Below are 20,168 nucleotides of genomic sequence, written 5' to 3'. Positions count from 1 at the left end.
AATCAGCTCCTGACCTCCTGCCTTGGTTCAAACATGGACAAAAGAGCTAAATGCCAGAGGTGAGTGAGAGTGACTGCCCTGGACATCAAAGCAGCATTTGACCAAGTACGGCGTCAAGGAGCCCTAGCAAAACTTGAGTCGATGGGAATCAGAGGGAAATCTCTCTGCTGGTTGCAGTCATATCTGGCACAAAGAAAAATTGTTGTGATAGTTGGAGGTCAATCATCTCAACTCCAGGACATCATTGCCGATTTCCTCAGGATAGGGTCCTAGGCCCAACCATCTTCAACTGCTTCAATGACCTCCCTTCCATCAGAAGGTCAGAAGTGGCAATGTTTGTGTATGACTGCACAATGTTCTGCACCATTGGCAACTCCTCAGATAATAAAGCAGTCCATGTCCAAATGCAGCAGGACCTGCACAATATCCAGGCTTGGGCAGACAAGTGCAAGTTACATTTGTGCCACAAAAATGCCAGGCAATGACCATCTCCTACACAAGAGGATCTAACCACCGCCCTTTGACATTCAATGGCATTATCACTGAATCCCCACAATCACACCCTGGGGGTTATCATTGATCAGAAACTGAACTGGACTAGCCATATTAATACTGTATCTAACAGGGCAGGTCAAAGGCTAGGAATCCTACAGCGAGTAACTCACCACCTGACATCCTAAAACTGCCTCTCTAGCGGCACAGTGGGTGTACTTACACCTCAAGGATGGCAGGGGTTCAAGAAGGTAACTCAGCACCACCTTCCGAAGGGCAACTAGAGATGGACCATAAATGCTGGCCTAACCGTCGACGTCCACATCCTGTAAATTCATTTTTAAATAAATGCCTCTATTCTTGATGCAACTCATTCCAAACCAAAATGTTAGCTTTTTATATTCTTTTTTGGAATATTTGCCAGAAATGGGCATTGTTGCTTGACTATTAATTGTGATGGGAGCAGCGTTTTCAGAACCCCAAAATGTATCATGGAGTTCAACCAACCTCTCCCTTAGGGCAGCACGGTAGCCTAGTGGTTAGCACAGCTGCCTCACGGCGCTGAGGTCCCAGGTTCGATCCCGGCTCTGGGTCACTGTCCATGTGGAGTCTGCACATTCTCCCCGTGTCTGCGTGGGTTTCGTCCCCACAACCCAAAAATGTGCAGAGAAGGTGGATTGGCCACGCTAAATTGCCCCTTAATTGGAAAAAATAATTGGGTAATCTAAATTTTAAAAAAAAACTTTTTTAATAAAAAAACAACCTCTCCCTTTAATGTATTGTTGCTTTTGAAACACACGGCTTGGTCTCAAGGTGTGGCATTACAATTATGGACATGTCGGTTTTTAAACATAAAACAACGTTTATCCCATGAACTCAAATTAACCTTTCAAAATAAACATTGGATCTCTTAACACCCCTTACTTCAAAGATAACCCCTAAAATAATACAACACTAAAAAATCCCTCAAAATGTTCCTTCAAACCCCAAAAGACTTCACCTTCAACAACAGATGTGAGGTTACATTCAATATACTTATAGTCTTTGGATTTTCAGACATCAACAGATCTGTGTTTTCTTCTTGTAGCTTTTTGCAAAACACACAAACATTCCCAGCTTTCTCCTAAAACCGACTTTCTCCTTTCAAAACAACTCACAGCAAACCAGCCAGGCACTTTTCAGCTGCTCCCTCTCAAACTGAAACTAAAAGCAGAAGTGAGCTCAACTCAGCTACCCCCACCCTCTGGCATCACTTCAGTAATATGAGCTGCTCCATTTCTTAAAAGGTACATTGCTTAAACATCCATTTCTTAAAAGGTACTCTCACATGACAGCAATCCAGAGGCCTAGGGTAATGCTCTTGGGACCAGAGTTCGAATCCCACTTTGACAGATGGTGAAATTTGATTTGAATTTTAAAAATCTGGAATTAAAAGTCTAATGATGAACATGAAACCATTGTTGATTAGCTTACAAACCCATCTGCCTTACTAATGTTCTTTAGGGAAGGAAATCTGCCATCCTCACCTGATCTGGCCTACATGTGACTCCAGATCTGCTGCAATGTAAAACTACCCCCAACATTCATGGATTTCCTGCATAGCCACCATCGTGCATAGATAGAAATCCTGACTGTTATATTATTGCCATGTTCAAGGCCAATCAGGAATAGGTAATAAATACCGGCCCAGCCAGAAAAACCCACATCTCATTATTCAATGGAGGGAAAAAAAAACAATTAAGAAGGGATACTTAGGAGTTCTGAAATCAAGGCAGCCACTAACTGGCTTCATGGAGACAACCATTGAAATTTGATGGAACGTGAAAGACAACATTGTGACTGCTCAGTTTAGGAACTAAGTCATTAACCAGATAACAGAATTGCAATAATATATCAGTCAGTATTTATACAGTAGTCCCCCGTTATACCGCGCTCCGCGATATACGGCGGGGGGGCTTATGGACCCCAACTGTCAGCTTCCCTCTCCGGAGCAAAGTGAGCCGGCCGCTGAAATTGACACTGCCGGCTGCTCTCTCCCTCCAATCAGCCGGCAGTGTCAATTTCAGCGGGCGGCTCACTTTGATCCGGAGAGGGAAGCTGCTCTCTCACTGAAACAATCAGCCGGCCGCTGAAATTGACACTGCCGGCTGATTGGAGGAAGAGAGCAGCCGGCAATGTCAACTTCAGCGGCCGGCTGATTGTTTCAGTGAGAGCGCAGCTTCCCTCTCCGGATCAAAGTGAGCCAGCCGCTGAAATTGACACTGCCGGCTGCTCTCTCCCTCCAATCAGCCGGCAGTGTCAATTTCAGCGGCCGGCTCACTTTGATCCGGAGAGGGAAGCTGCTCTCTCACTGAAACAATCAGCCGGCCGCTGAAGTTGACACTGCCGGCTGCTCTCTCCCTCCAATCCAACTTTTAAGTTGTTAAAAATGCAGCAGTGCTTGTTTTAATTAGATCCACGATGGGGGTTTTAAATTTATTTAAAAATCTATGCATGCACTTCCCATTGAGTGTCCACGGGGGTCTGACCTCTCCCCCCGCCCCCCCGTAGACTCACAATGGGAAGCGCATGCATAGATTTTTAAATAAATTTAAAACCCCCATCGTGGATATCCACGGCTCGGATGCAACGCGGGTGGCTGTCTTGGACCCCAACACCCGCGTTATAAAGGGGGACTACTGTATCTATGCAAGATGGTGGATATGCAGGAAATCCATGCATGGCGTGTGTAGTTTTACATGTTGCATTTTTGGTGATGGCAGAAGAGTCTTAGAATTTACAGTGCAGAAGGCCATTCAGCCCATTGAGTCGGCACAGGACGTTGGAACGAGCACCCCACTTAAGCCCACGTCTTCACCCTATCCCCGCAAACCCAGTAACCCGACTTAACCTTTTGGACACCCAAGGGGCAATTTAGCTTGGCCAATCCACCTAATCTACACATTTCTGGGCTGTGGGAGGAAACGAGAGCACCCGGAGGAAACTCGCGCAGACACGGGGAGAAAAAGCAAACTTCACACAGCCACCTGAGGCCCAGATTTCAGTTGTGAGGCAAAAGTGCTAACCACTGTGACACCGTGCTGCCATGGTATCAATCCATGGGAAGCAGGTTCTTCCATAAGGGCTACATACAAGGTGGTTATCAAGAGACATTATAGGGTGCCATCTTTAGCATTGGCACCTGCTGTCAAGCTGCTGCTGCTGGCTTGCATCTCCCATCAGTGAAAATCAATGTTTAGAGCCTTCACAGCACACCCCAGCAAGCATCCCTGAAGTTAAACCGATTGTGCTACTCATCTTCCAGCTCCAGCTACGTCCCCATATAGAATATCCTTGGGAATCTGTTCATCTTCAATCCCGCAAACATGCCAAAGGCATGAAGTCAGCCTGTTAGGTACCAGGATACTTGGGAGATTTCCTTTGAAAGAACCGTCACATTTCTGATTTCAGTCCGAGGATTCGCAGACACCAAATGTGAAAATTGTTGAGCTTCCTTTAATAGAACAAAGAACAAAGAACAAAAGAAAATTACAGCACAGGAAGAGGCCCTTCGGCCCTCCCAGCCTGCGCCAATCCAGATCCTTTATCTAAACCTGTCTCCTATTTTCCAAGGTCTACTTCCCTCTGTTCCCCACCCGTTCATATATCTGTCTAGATGCCTCTTCAATGATGCTATCGTGCCCACCTCTACCACCTCCGCTGGTAAAGCGTTCCAGGCACCCACCACCCTCTGCGTAAAAAAGTTCCCACGCACATCTCCCTTAAACTTTACCCCTCTCACCTTGAAATCGTGACCCCTTGTAACTGACACCCCCACTCTTGGGAAAAGCTTGTTGCTATCCACCCTGTCCATACCTCTCAATTTTGTAGACCTCAATCAGGTCCCCCCCACAACCTCCGTCTTTCCAACGAAAACAATCTTAATCTACTCAACCTTTCTTCATAGCTAGCACCCTCCATACCAGGCAACATCCTGGTGAACCTCCTCTGCAACCTCTCCAAGGCATCCACATCCTTCGGGTAATGTGGCGACCAGAACTGCATGCAGTATTCCAAATGTGACCGAACCAAAGTCCCATACAACTGTAACATGACCTGCCAACACTTGTATCAATACCTCGTCCGATGAAGGCAAGCATGCTGTATGCCTTCTTGACCACTCTATCAACCTGCATTGCCACCTTCAGGGTACAATGGACCTGAACTCCCAGATCTCTCTGTACATCAATTTTCCCCAGGACCCTTCCATTGAACATATAGTCCGCTCTTGAATTTGATCTTCCAAAATGCATCACCTCGCATTTGCCTGGATTGAACTCCATCTGCCATTTCTCTGCCCAGCTCCCCAATCTATCTATATTTAGTTGTATTCTCTGACAGTCCTCCTCGCTATCTGCAACTCTACCAATCTTAGTATCATCTGCAAACTTGCTAATCAGACCACCTATACCTTCCTCCAGGTAATTTATGTAGATCACAAACAGCAGTGGTCCGAGCACGGATCCCTGTGGAACACCACTAGTCACCCTGCTCTATTTTGAGACACTCCCTTCCACCACTACTCTGTCTCCTGTTGCCCAGCCAGTTCTTTATCCACCTTGCTAGTACACCCTGAACCCCATGCGATTTCATTTTTTTCCATCAACCTGCCATGGGATACCTTATCAAACGCCTTACTAAAGTCCATGTATATGACATCTACAGCCCTTCCCTCATCAATTAACTTTGTCACTTCCTCAAAGAATTCTATTAAGTTTGTAAGACATGACCTTCCCTGCACAAAACCATGCTGCCTATCACTGATAAGTCTATTTTCTTCCAGATGTGAATAGATCCTATCCCTCAGTATCTTCTCCAACAGTTTTCCTACCACTGACGTCAAGCTCACAGGTCTATAATTCCCTGGATTATCCCTGCTACCCTTCTTAAACAAAGGGACAACATTAGCAATTCTCCAGTCCTCCGGGACATCACCCGTGCTCAAGGATGCTGCAAAGATGTCTGTTAAGGCCCCAGCTATTTCAACCCTCGCTTCCCTCAGTAACCTGGGATAGATCCCATCCTGGGGACTTGTCCACCTTAATGTCTTTTAGAATACCCAAAACGCCCCCCTTCCGTATGACAACTTGACCTAGAGTATTTAAACATCCATCCCTAGCCTCAACATCCGTCATGTCCCTCTCCTTTGTCAATACCGATGCAAAGTACTCATTAAGAATCTCACCCATTTCCTCTGAGTCCATGCATAAATTCCCTCTTTTGTCTTCGAGTGGGCCAATCCTTTCTCTAGTTACCCTCTTGCTCCTTACATACAAATAAAAGGCTTTGGGATTTTCCTTAACCCTGTTAGCCAAAGATATTTCATGACCCCTTTTAGCCCTCTTTATTGCGCGTTTGAGGTTCGTCCTACTTTCCCGATATTCCTCCAAAGCTTCATCAGTTTTGAGTTGCCTCGATCCTATATATACTTCCTTTTTCATCTTAGCTAGTCTCACAATTTCACCCGTCATCCATGGTTCCCTAATCTTGCCATTTCTATCTCTGATTTTCACAGGGACATGTCTGTCCTGCACTCTAATCAACCTTTCCTTAAAAGACTCCCACATTTTAAATGTGGATTTACCCTTAAACAGCTGCTCCCAATCCAGATTCCCTCGCTCCTGCCGAATTTTGTTATACTCGGCCTTTCACCAATTTAGCACTCTTCCTTTCGGACCACTCTTGTCCTTGTCCGTGAGTATTCTAAAACTTACGGAATTGTGATCGCTATTCCCAAAGAAATCACCGACTGAAACATCAACCACCTGGCTGGGATCTTTCCCCAATACCAGGTCCAGTATGGCCCCTCCCAGAGTTGGACTATTTACATACTGCTCTAAAAAACTCTCCTGGATGCTCCTTACAAGCTCTGCTCCATCTACGCCTCCAACACTACACGAATCCCATTCAATGTTGGGGAAGTTAAAATCTCCCATCACAACCACCCTATTGCTCCTACATTTTTCTATAATTTGTCTGCATATTTGTACCTCTACTTCATGCTCGCATTTGGGAGGTCTGTAGTAAAGTCCCAACAATGTTACTGCACCCTTCCTATTTCTCAGCTCCACCCATATTGCCTCAGTGCTCGAATCCTCCATCGTGCCCTCCTTAATCACAGCTGTGATATCATCTCTGACGAGTAATGCAACTCCTCCACCCCTTCTACCTCCCTCTCTATCCCTCCTGAAGCATCTATACCCTGGGATATTCAGTTGCCAGTCCTGCCCTTCCCTCAACCAAGTCTCAGTAATACCAATAGCATCATATTCCCAGGTACTGATCCAAGGCCTAAGTCCATCTGCCTTACCTGCTACACTTCTCGCATCAAAACAAATGCACCTCAGACCACCTGTCCCTTTGCGTTCATCATCTCTTCCCTGTCTACTCTTCCCCTTAGTCACATTGAGTTTATTGTCTCGTACCTTACTGGCTTTAGTTGCTGCTTCTTTACTGACCTCTAACTTCCTAATCTGGTTCCCATCCCCCTGCCACATTAGTTTAAAACCTCCCCAACAGTGTTAGCAAAAGCATCCCCTAGGACATTGGTTCCAGTCCTGCCCAGGTGTTGACCATCCGGTTTGTAATGGTCCCACTGCCCCCAGAACCGGTTCCAATGTCCCACAAATCTGAACCCCCTCCTGCACCATCTCTCAAGCCACGTATTTATTCTGACTATTCTTGAATTTCTACTGACTGTCCCGTGGCACTGGTAGCAATCCTGAGATTACTACCTGGGAGGTCCTACTTTTTAAACTTATCTCCTAACTCCCTAAATTCTGATTGTAGGACCTCATCTCTTTTTCTACCTCTATCGTTGGTGCCTATATGTACCACGACAACTGGCTTTTCATCCTTCCCCTTTAGTATGTCCTGCAGCCGATCGGAGACATCCCTGACCCGAGTACCCAGTAGGCAACATACCATTCGGGAGTCTCGTTTTCAACCACAAATGCCTGTCTACTCCCCTTACAATTGAATCCCCTATGACTATAGCCCTGCCAGTCTTTTTCCCGCCCTTCTGTGCAGCAGAGCCAGCCACGGTGCCATGAGCCTGGCTACTACTGCCTTCCCCTGGTGAGTCATCTCCCCCAACAGTATCCAAAACGGTATACCTGTTTTGGGGGAGATGACCGCAGGGGACACCTGCACTGACTTCCTTCTCTTTCTCTGCCTTTTGGTCACCCATTCCCTGTCTCCATCACCAATTCTAATCTGCGGTGTGACCAACTCACTAAACGTGCTATCCACAACCTCCTCAGCATAGCGGACGCTCCAAAGTGAGTCCATCTGCAGCTCCAGAGCCATCATGTGGTCTAACAGGAGCTGCAGCTGGACACACTTCCCGCACATGGAGGAGTCAGGGGCATCGGCCGCATCCCTGAACTCCCAAGGGCAGCTCCAAGTCTTTCATTTTGGTCCCAAGGGTCAGCCCTGCCGTTTTTCAACTCGCATTGCATGAAAGATAGTGGTTGCTTTTTTTTTTTAAAAACTGATTCATGGGCGTGAGCATTGCTGACTAGACCAGAATTTATTACCAATCCCCAACTGTCCTCGAGAAGATGGCGGAGAGCTAGCTGCCTTCTTGAACCACTGAAGTCTAGTTATACACACATTGCTGTTGGGGAGGAGCTCCAGGATATTCACCCGATGACAAGTGAAGGAAGGGCAATATCGATCCAAGTCATGATGGTTGGAGGGACACATCCAGGTGGTGGTGATCCCATGTGCCTACTGCTGCCTTTGTGCGTCTAGATGTGGGTTTAGTCCAGTTCTGCATCAGGAGAGAGACTGTCATTCATCATTGATCCAAGGGTGAAGGATGCAGAATTTATTAACCACTTCCAACGGAGTGTTGTTTAGTGTGATTGAGGATGGAGATGTCCCACAGCGTTCTTGATGCTTTGTGTAATAAAGAATAGGTTTCAAGCACAAAACAGACGGTGAGTCTTTGAAGCCAGGTTTACATTTCGCCGACTAGCTTGACACCATCAGCTAGAAAAGTTCTCTGATCACGTAATGCTGTATTTTTGTCTTTGTTTTCATGCTGGATAGATTGCAGAGCTTTCCGTCTGACCTAGTATGCAGACAAACACCTTCCACGTGGCTACAGGGAAGACAAATGAGAAGGAAATACTAAAGTGGGGCAAGACAAAGCCCGGATTCACTCCATTATTTGCCCCCAAATTCTACTGTGTGGAGCCAACAAATTGCACATTTCCATGCATGTCGAATTTTGGAAGTAATTAATAAAACTCCACAGAAGTAAAGAATACAAGGAAATTTAAATTTATCTAAAACAATAAATTCAATTAGAATGGACAAACCACGGGTAAAATTAAAATCAAATTGAAGGTACAACGTTCATCTGTCAATCTACCTTTTCCTCGTGTTCGTGCATGGAATAAAGTTCTGACACATTTATTGAAAATAAATTAATCTCTTTTGTGCAAAACAAAGCAAAGTACTGGGCAGTTCATTCCTCTGAACTTAGTTTCAATTGCAAATTTTCTCCAATCCCAAGCATTGCGTTTGGTATTTACTTTTTTTGGAAACCAGAAGCTTAATCGGAACAGTCGAGATGACAAGAATAGATCAGGTGCTGAGTGCTGTGGTAAATGCCTCACCTCCCGATTAAAAATCTCTCCACCACCTACAAAGTACATGTCACAGGTGTGATGGGAAACTCACCTCTTTCCTTCTGCCTAACTGCCAACCCTGACCACCAGCTTACATATCTTCTCCCTCCACCACACCACCTGCAGTTTCTATTATCTACAGGTTGCACAGCAGTAAGTCCCCAAGGTTTATTTGGCAGCGCCTCTCAAATCTACAATCTGTGCCACCTAAAAAGACAAGGGCAGCAGATGCATGGGAAAACAATCACCTCCAAGCCATAGATCCAAGTCATAGATCCAAATTCACCGATGACGCAAAAATAGGCAACATTGTAAGCTGTGTAGAAGGATGCATCAAATCACAAAGATATTAACAGATTAAATGAAACGGCCAGGGCTCCTCCAATGGATTTCAATATGGGCAATGGCAAGGTGACCACTTTAGTTTTTAAATCAGTGTATTTCCTAAACGGTGAGAAGTTAGAAAGTGGATATCCAAAATGATTTTGGAATCCATGCACATCGATCATTGAATTGTCATGTAGAGGTACAGAAAGTATCTCAAAAACAATCGCAATGTTGGCCTTGATATCTACATGACCACAATACAAGGAGATAGGGATGTATGAAGTTATAGATATAGAACAGTGCAGCACAGAACAGGCCCTTCGGCCCTCGATGTTGTGCCGAGCAATGATCACCCTACTTAAACCCACGTAACCCGTATACCCGTAACCCAACAATCCCCCCATTAACCTTACACTACGGGCAATTTAGCATGGCCAATCCACCTAACCCGCACATCTTTGGACTGTGGGAGGAAACCGGAGCACCCGGAGGAAACCCATGCACACACAGGGAGGACGTGCAGACTCCACACAGACAGTGACCCAGCCGGGAAGCGAACCTGGGACCCTGGAGCTGTGAAGCATTGATGCTAACCACCATGCTACCGTGAGGCCCGTTGAGGAAATTATAAGTCAGCACTTTGCGTTTTCGCCAAAGGTCTTATAATTAAACACAAAGTTTGTGGAGGGCTGGAGAGACTGCAGTCATTCCAAATGCCCTGTGTTACAGAGGTAAAATCAGATATTTATGATATGGTAAACAATATCTGGGACAAAAAGCATTTCTTTAGATTAGAGAGAAAAACAAGCAGCCGGAGTTACGTTTTAGTAACAAAACCTTGGGTTCCTTGCCATGCAACATAAAATCATGTTGTCAGCAAAACAATGTGCAGCTGTACGCTTGTTACATTGTATGGCCTTCTGACTATTTCATTCAGAACCCTTGACTGAAATAAGGTTAAATATCCATCATGCTTTGCCAAGTGCCTATTTCCATGAAAGATACATCCTGAAGAGCAATTTAAAATATTGGCCTAGTGTTTTTATTATTTAATTTAAGTGAGTATAATTATAGGAAAACTGTCCTTTAGCGCAACTCCTAACAGCACAAAAGAGAATTTCAGCCAATTTCCCAAAGTCAAGCAGATGAAAAGAAATTGCATCAAACTGATTTATCTTAGCCCTGCAGTTGTTAATCAATGTCTTTTTGGTTCAACTTGGTTTGCTTTATATCACATCGGAGTGGCTAAATCTTTGATATAAAAACATAATTCAGAAGAAAGTCTAACCAGGGGGTATTATAGCCCCGTTTGAAGTAATGTTCCCTGAGGATTCTTTGTTCTAGTGACGCACTCAGTCGCTCACTGGCGTAAGCCCATAGCACTCAATTTGATTAAAAATCCAGGAACACTGAACCACACTGCCTTTCAGTATTCAACAATGCTGCTATTTTTCAAACTGTTTAAGAAAAAAAAATGTAGTTTTTAAAAGATCACAAGCTCAGAAAGATGATCTGATTTCTCAGTTGGTCAATCTGTTAATAAAATTATATCGTTCCAACTCCATCTTAACTTGGTCGCAAAATACAAATCGCACAACTTCCACAATCCATCCAGAAGTCTTTTCTGAATCACGATACATTTGAAAGAAGAAAGTCTTCAGAATATTTGACTTATATTTTCCCAATTAGAGCATCGAGTGGCATATCAATTGACGCCTGGCCTGGACTCAGCTATCGTCCTGATAGTATACAAAAACTGTACACCCCAAGCCCACTTGGGTCTTGGTACCTGTCCTAACCATATGCTTCACAGTGCTGAGCTTGCACACTACTCTCTTCCTGCCTGAGCATATTTTTTTTTTCATTATTTTTTTCCCAATTAACAGGCAATTTAGCATGGTCATTCCACCTAGCCTGCACATCTTGAGGTGTGGGGGTAAGACCCACACAGACACGGGATGAATGTGCACACTCCACACGGACAGTGACCCAGGGCTGGGATAGAACCCGGGTCCTCGGCACCATGAGGCTGCACTACTTCTCACGAGCACTACTTTACTAGAAGCTACACCAACTTCTTTTCCTTTCTGTCTCTCCTTCCAAAATACTGAGAACCCTTGGATATTGAATTGCCAGACCTTATCTCCTTGCTACCATGTCTTCGTAATTGTCACCAGAACATAGCTCATTGTCTCTATTTGCACTGCAAAACTGAAGTCCCTTTGTCTTTCAACATCCCCACCAAGTTCAATCAATCCTTCAATATCCACTTACTTGTATATAAGACACGAGACCTCAGTTGGAGTACTGCATCCAGTTCTGGGTGCCGCACTATAGGAAGGTTGCAAATGTATTGGAGAGAGTACATAGCATGCTAACAAGAATGGTTTCAGGTTTGAGGAACTACAACTTTGAAGACAGACTTGAGAAGTTGGAACTGTTCTCCTCGGAGAAGAGAAGATTGGGTGATTTAATATAGGTATTCAAAATCATGAGGGGTCTTGGACAGAGTACTCAGGGGAAAACCGTTCTCACTCTTGAACAAACTGAGGAGAGGGCATAGAATTGAAGTAACTGGCAAAGGAAACAAAAGCAATCAGAGAAAAAACCTTTTCACACAGCAAGTGGTTAGGGTCTGGAATGCACCGCCTGAGCATGTAGAGGAGGCAGGTTCAATGAGACTTTCAAAAATAAATCAGAGGATTTTTCAAAAAGGAAAATTGTTCAGGGTTATAGGGAGAAAGCGGGAGAATGATACAAAGTGAAATGGTAATTTGAAGAGCCAGCACAAACACAATGGGCCAAATGGCCTCCTTCTGCACTGTAACAATTGAGAGATATTTTCCAGCAGAGGGCAATAATCAAGAGCAGCTCATATTGAGCACCTTAATCCAATATCATTTAAGGTCATTCACTGCGCCAGGAAAATTAGCTCAATTTCTAATTCTTTTACGGGATGTGGGTGTCACTGGTTAGGCCAGCATTTATTGCCCACCGTAGTGGCCCTTCAGAAGTTGGTGGTGAGTTGCATTCTTGAACCGCTGCAGTCCTTGAGGTATCAGCGCACACACTGCGCTGTTAGGCAGTTCCAGGATGTTGCCCCAGTGACAGTGAAGGAACTCAATTTTACCAGCAGAGAAGGTGGTGCCCAGCAGCCCACCTACAGCCAGTTACAGGCCTTATTCCACCAGAATTAAACTGATGGCAGGGGTGGGGTCTACGTCAAGCTGCCAACTTTCATTGCATGGGCTGGTTCTGGGTCCTCTGAACCCATCGGAGAGCCTCCCTCATCGCATTGACTACCTCTCTCCCACCCACTGGGTTAATATTTGGTGGTGGCGTCAGTAAAGATACCACCAACGGTGAAGCTTGGCCATGATACCAGATAAACATGCTGATTTCCTTCAAATGGTGCCATCAGTTCTTGATCAAAGCTGATGAATGGAATCTTAGTTTTAATTGAGGCATCACCATCAACAGTCCTGCACCCCTTGTACAAGGGCACAAGCTTAAATTGCATCTGCAATTCCATAGTTACTCCTGAACAAAGAACCTTTGAATTCAGAGGCCAAAGTCCCACTAACTGATCCAAATCCTTCCATGATTCAAATGTTGATTCCATCTCTGGGAAGGCCTATCAAGAAACTACTGCAACTCCCAGGCGAAGGACAACAAAACTACATTATCAGGTGGAGACTCAATTAACCTCCCCTCCAGAAGAGCATTGCCCACTTATATCCATTACAATTTTCCTGACCGTTACCTTATGCAGCCGTGTGCAATTCTGAACTACGATGTGGAGATGCCGGCATTGGACTGGGGTGAGCACAGTAAGAAGTCTTACAACACCAGGTTAAAGTCCAACATGTTTGTTTCAAACACTAGCTTTCGGAGCACTGCTCCTTCCTCAGGTGAGGAAGGAGCAGTGCTCCGAAAGCTAGTGTTTGAAACCACCATGTTGGACTTCAACCTGGTGTTGTAAGACTTCTTACTTTTCTGAACTACGTTCTTCTTTCTTTTATGCAAAAGTGTTGCTTCAGGTTCTTATGAATGAAATACCCATCATTACAACCAAGGCGGATCACAATTTCCAACATTAACTCATTAATTTTCAGGACCTCAAAACTACAGAACCTTTTAAAGCCCTTAGATTTTCACCTTTTTAGGATTTGGGAAGTTAAATCGGAGCTTAGCAATAATGGTTTGGATAGAATGACAAGACGTAATGATTAATTCACAACTTACCTCGTTTCCTTTTATCTCTCCAGTTTCTGGTAGCTTCTAGTATGGACCTTGGGCCTTTCACCGTTGTTTATAACAAAGTGGTAATTAATGTTATGAAGTTACTGAAACCCATTTTATTGCATCATTGATTTATTGCTGTCTTGATATAAAACAGTACGTGTGCCAATTCAGTTATTTTGAATTCAGGCTGCCAGTAATCTTGGCTATTTTATTTTATTAGATGAAGCATTCTAAGAGTAAGAGAAATATTCCAGCACCCTGCGATTCAGAAGCATGTAACCAAGACCAAAGCATTTCAAAATTTAAGCTGTTACATTCAGAAGCAAATGCAAAGGGATTTCTGAAATATCTTAGCATTTTAAACGTGACGTCCCTTTCACCAAGGTTCAGCACGGTCTCCCCGTGTCTGCGCGGGTTTCCTCTGGGTGCTCCGGTTTCCTCTCAAGTCCTGAAAGCTAATTTGGACATTCTGAATTCTCCCTGTGCACCCGAACAGGCGTCGGAATATGGCGACTAGGGGCTTTTCACAGTAACTTCATTGCAATGTTAATGTAAGCCTACTTGTGGCAATAAAGGTTATTATTACCTATTAAGTATTTAATGTCCTAGTCTCAACTATCTTCAGCTGTTTTACCCATGGCCTTCCTTCCGGCATAAGGTCAGAAGCAAGGACGTTCACAGTTTTCAGTGCCATTTGCAATTTCTCAGATGTTGGAGGTCCTTGTGCCTGTGTGTAGCAAGACCTTGGCAACAATCAGGCATGGGCAGAAAAGTTGCACGTGTCACATTAAGCGCCAAGAACCCAACGATCCGTCCTTGACGTTCAATAACATCACCATTGCTGGCCTCCGTCTACAGGATGAAACCGCTGAATTTTTACAACAATAGTTTCATGGTTACAATTACTGAGATGAGCTTTTAAACAATTCCTGAATTATTAATTCATTGAATTTAAATTTGCACAAGCTGCCATGGTGGGATCTGAACCCATGTGTCCAGCACATTAGCCTGGACATCTAGATTACTAGTCCAGCGACAATACAACTACACCACCATCCCCCGTCAGGATTTTGCAGGTTGATTAATCAACTGCATTTGACCTGCATCAATGGTCCTTCTATGGCCAACAGGTATTCGGGTGGGACTTGAACCTGAGCCCTCCATCTCAAAAGGCAGGAGTGTGACCAGATGAGCCACACAGGTGAGTAACTCACCTCCTGACTCCCAAAGTCATAGAATCATAGAATTTACAGTGCAGGAGGCCATTCGGCCCATCGGGTCTGCACTGGCTCTTGGAAAGAGCACCCTACCCAAGTCCACACCCCCACCCTATACCCATAACCCAGTAACCCCACCCAACACTAAGGGCAATTTCAGACACCAAGGGCAATTTAGCATGGCCGATCCACCTAACCTGCACATCTTTGGACTGTGGGAGGAAACCCATGCACACACGGGGAGAACGTGCAGACTCCGCACAGACAGTGACCCAGACAGGGAATGGAACCTGGGACCCTGGAGCTGCGAAACAATTGTGCTAACCACTATGCTACCGTGCTGCCCATAAATCCTCTAGTCACCACATTCCCGTGCCTTTTCAGGGAGGCCGGTACGAGAATTGAACCCATGCTGCTGGCCTTGTTCTGCATTACAAGCCAGCTTTTTAGCCCACTCTTCTAAACCAGCCTTTTGTCCATCATATAGAAGAGTAATTTCAAACTCAGGGCTGGGATCCGCGAGTGAGTCACAGGCAGGTGTCGGGAGGATCGTGGAGCAATTGATCGTGGTGATCCCGATGTCAGGATGAAGTTCTCAACAGCCGTGACCGGCTTTCAAGAATTCCGGCCGTCCCAGGTATGCGTGCCCCATCAGGCAGATATAGCAGTGCACAGGCCCAGAGCTCAGCCTGGCAGAGCACTTCCTCTTGATGCTGTCCCAGGAACATATATATTTTTTAACCTATGCTGTCTTCCAGCCAGAAGGGGCAGCAGAGACGGCACATGCCTGCTACACTGACGTCACGTGTTGTGGACGCAAAATCGCATTTTGCCAGCGAGCAAGCAACAGGACTGTCTGACGAACTGAAGATTGATCATTTTGTAATAAAGGTACAGAGAGCCAGAGGCACAAACAGGCCAGGATCTCACAATTGAACCTGCTTGAGAGAGCTTCTAAGCAGAGTCCACGGCAGGACAAAGCAGTGCTGGTATGGACTGTATCCAGAGCCTCTGGTGAACAAACAATTAAGAAGAAAGTGAAATCGGGAACCAAGCAGTATAAAAATGATTTCTTGAGGTGTGGCATTGGTAATTTTGTCAATGCAAATCAGGATGCAAAGCCCATGTCTATTATATGCAGGAAAGTACTGGCAAATGAAAGTTTAAAACCCTCAAAACTTCAAAGGCATTTGAAAACTGAGCATAGCGAGTTCAAGGACAAACCTCTCGATTTTTTCAAAGGATCCTATGAGAACTTAAATAGTCAGCTGAAGGAGTCCTTAGCAGAAATGTAACATTGAATGACAAAGCGTGTGAGATCGTGAGGACCAAGCAGGCTCACCTGTCGCATTAAAGTTAAGCACTAATGGTGGGTTGCGACAGTCAGCCGGTGTGGGTCATGACATAGAACATAGAACATAACAGCACAGAACAGGCCCTTCGGCCCTCGATGTTGTGCCGAGCAATGATCACCCTACTTAAACCCACGTAACCCGTATACCCGTATCCCAACAATCCCCCCATTAACCTTACACTACGGGCAATTTAGCATGGCCAATCTACCTAACCCGCACATCTTTGGACTGTGGGAGGAAACCGGAGCACCCGGAGGAAACCCACGCACACACGGGGAGGACGTGCAGACTCCACACAGTCAGTGACCCAGCCGGGAATCGAACCTGGGACCCTGGAGCTGTGAAGCATTGATGCTAACCACCATGCTACCGTGAGGCCCCTACTGACAGTCGGTAAAAGTGAGTCCTGGGGGAAAAAAACGTTTTGACAGCACTAATACAGAAGGCACAAGTCAGGAATGTGATGGAATACTGTTATTCACTTGCCTGATAATTACAGTTCCAACAGCATTATTAGGCATCTAATTGGTTAGTGATACCCAGAGGGTGTCAGGAAGGGACAGACTGTACAAACATTAAAAAAACACAATTTACGGGCAGCACGGTAGCATGGTGGTTAGCATAAATGCTTCACAGCTCCAGGGTCCCAGGTTCGGTTCCCGGCTGGAGTCTGCACGTCCTCCCCGTGTGTGCGTGGGTTTTCTCCGGGTGCTCCGGTTTCCTCCCACAGTCCAAAGATGTGCGGGTTAGGTGGATTGGCCATGCTAAATTGCCCGTAGTGTCCTAAAAAGTAAGGTATGGGGGGGGGGGGGTTGTTGGGTTACGGGTTATAGGGTGGATACGTGGGTTTGAGTAGGGTGATCATTGCTCGGCACAACATCGAGGGCTGAAGGGCCTGTTCTGTGCTGTACTGTTCTATGTTCTAATAAATATGGTCAAAAAAGGAAATAAAAGTAACACGACAAAACAAATGGTTCTTTACTTAAATGCACGTAACATTCAGCTCAAAATAAATGAGTTCACGGCACAAATTGAGGCTCACGAGTATGATCCGAGAGCCATTACAGAGGCGTGGTTACAGGGAGATCTAAACATTCAGAGGTATGTGACTTTTCACAGGGACAGGCAGGAAGGAAAGGGTGGTGTGGTAGTTTTGTTAGCACAAGATGGAATAAATACAATGGCAAGAAATTATCTTGGATCAGAAGATGCAGAATCCGTATGGTGAAAATAACACAAAGAGATCGACACAGGTGGGATTATAGACCCCCCCCCAAACAGTATCCACACTGTAGGGCCAAAGAGAAATCATGGGTGATTTTAATCTTCACGTAGGTTGGGAAAATCAATGGCGGCATGTGGCACAGTGGTTAGCACCGCTGTCTACGGCGCCGAGGACCCGGGTTAGAATCCCGGCCCTGGGTCACTGTCCATGTGGAGCTTGCACAGTGTCTGTTGGTTTCATCCCCACAACCTGAAGTTGTGTAGGTTGGGTGGATTGGCCACGCTAAATTGCCCCTTAATTGGGAAAAAATAATAATTGGGTACTCTAAATTTATTTTTTAAATGGTTGGGAAAATCAAATTGGCAGACGTAACCATGAGGCAGAATTCATTGTGTACTCAGGACAGTTTCCTCGAACAATATGTTGTGGATCCAACCGGGGATCAGGCTATTTTGGATTTGGCAACGTGCAATGAGGCAGGTTTAATAAACAATTTCAGAGTAAAAGATTCCATAGGAAGCAGTGACATGGAGTAACAACCACAAGGGAAAAAGTACTAGGGAAACTAATAATTTTTTTTGTCACAAGTAGGCTTACATCAACACTGCAATGAAGTTACTGTGAAAAGCCCCGTCGCCATATTCTGGCGCCTGTTTGGGTACACAGAGGGAGAATTCAGGATGTCCAAATTACTTGACGGCATGTCTTTCGGGATTTGTGGGAGGAAACCGGAGCACTCGGAGGAAACCCACGCAGACACAGGGAGAACATGCAGACACCACACAGACAGTGACCCAAGCCGGGAATTGAACCTGGGACCCTGGAGCTGTGAAGCAACAGTGCTACCCACTGTGCTACCGTGCCACCCAGGCTAAAGGCTGATAAGTCTTTTGGGCATGATGGGTTGCATCCCAGGATATTAAAGGCAGTAGATAGAGATAGTGGATGCATTGATGGTAATCTTCCAAGAATCCTTAAATTTTGGAAAAGTCCCAAAGGATTGAAAAACTGCCAATGTAACAGTTTTATGCAAAAAAAAGTAGACCAAAAAAAAAAGTAACTATAGGCCAGCTAGCTTAACCCACTGTGATTGGGAACATGTTAGAGTCCATAATAAAGGATTCAACAGCAGGGCATTTAGAAATGTATAATATAATCAAGAGACAGGATGGCTTCATGAAGGGGAAATCATGCATGACAAATTTAGCAGAATTCTTTGAGATGGTAACGAGCAGGATAAATGAAGGGGAACCGATAGATGTAATATACTTGAATTTCCAAACAATGTGTGACACAAAAGGCTAAATAAGATAAGAACCCTTGGTGTTGGGGGCAGTATATGAGCACGGATAGAGGATTGGTTAACTGATGGAAGATAGCGAGTTGGAACAAAAGGGGCATTTTCAGGATGGCAACATGGATCTATACTGGGGCCACAAATATGATATATAGATTAATGTCTTGTGTGACGGAAGTGAATGCACCATTAGCAAGTTTGCGATAACACAAAAATAGATGGAAAGGCAAGTTTGAGGATAACACAGAGTCTACAGAGAAGTATAGACAGGTTAGGTGAGAGGGTAAAAACTGGCAGGTGGAATATAGTGCAGGAAAATGTGATGTTATGAACTTTTTTTAGTAAGGATAAAGACGCTGAACATTATTTAAATGGTCCTCATGCATAAATCACAAAAAGCTGGCATGCAGCTGCAGCAGGGAGAAGGCAAATGAAATGTTGGCCTTTATTTCAAAGAGAATGGAGCATAAAAATTGGGGAGTCCTGCTACAACTATAAAAGGCAAGAGTTTGACCACACCTGTAATACGGTGAACCAGTTTGGTCCCCTTACCCAAGGGAAGATAAACTGGCCGGTACCGGAGGCAGTCCGGAGAAGGTTCACTGGGTTGATACCCGGTTTGGAAGAATTTTATGAGATGGTGAGTATATTGGGTCTGTACTTATTGAGAATTAGAAGAATGAGAGATTACGTTATTGAGACATATAGGAGTCTCTGGGAGTATGACAGGGTAGATGCTAAGAGGATGATTTCTCTTGGGGGGGGGGGAAGTCGAGGACCAGAGGATATAATCAAAGAGTAAGGTGTCGCCAATTTAAAACAGATGAGGAGGAATTTTCTTCTTTCCGAGGGTAGTGAATCTGTGGGAATTCTTTACTGCAAAGAGCTTTGGAGGCTGAGTCGTTAACTATGTTCAAGTTGAGATAGGCAGATTTTTAAACAGTAAGGGAATCAAGGGTTATGGGGATAAGGCAGGAAAGGGGACTTGAGGATTTCATCAGATCAGCCATTAATAATAATAATCTTTATTATTGTCACAAGTAGACTTGCGTTAACACTGTAATGAAGTTACAGCGAAAATCCCTTGTCACCACATTCCGCCGCCTGTTTGGGTACACTGCGGGAGAATTCAGAATGTCCAATTCACCTAACAGCACGTCTTTCGGGTCAGGTGGTAGGAAATCGGAGAACCCAGATGAAACCCAGGCAGAAACAGTGAGAACGTGCAGATTCCGTACAGACAGTGACCCAAACAAGGAATCTTACCTGGGACCCTGCCACTGTGAAGCAACACTTCTACCACTGTGCCACCCTTATCTCATTGAATGGTGG

The 20,168-nt window shown here is 45.0% G+C and overlaps 1 protein-coding gene across 1 annotated transcript in view; it reads right to left on the bottom strand.

Moving 5' to 3' along the window:
* The window catches only part of atrn (attractin), a 382,044-nt gene that overhangs the window by 340,710 nt on the left and 21,166 nt on the right, over positions 1-20,168 (bottom strand). Inside the window, exon 2 of the mRNA XM_038792945.1 lies at positions 8,146-8,163. Within this exon, the coding sequence (XP_038648873.1) occupies positions 8,146-8,163 (18 nt within the window). The remainder of the gene's footprint in view (positions 1-8,145; positions 8,164-20,168) is intronic.

This window comes from Scyliorhinus canicula, chromosome 3 (genome assembly GCF_902713615.1).
Source record: "Scyliorhinus canicula chromosome 3, sScyCan1.1, whole genome shotgun sequence".
In the NCBI taxonomy this organism is placed as follows: domain Eukaryota; kingdom Metazoa; phylum Chordata; class Chondrichthyes; order Carcharhiniformes; family Scyliorhinidae; genus Scyliorhinus; species Scyliorhinus canicula.
The sequence above is the reverse complement of the archived record's forward strand: the minus strand, read 5'-3'. Positions and strand labels throughout refer to the sequence as shown.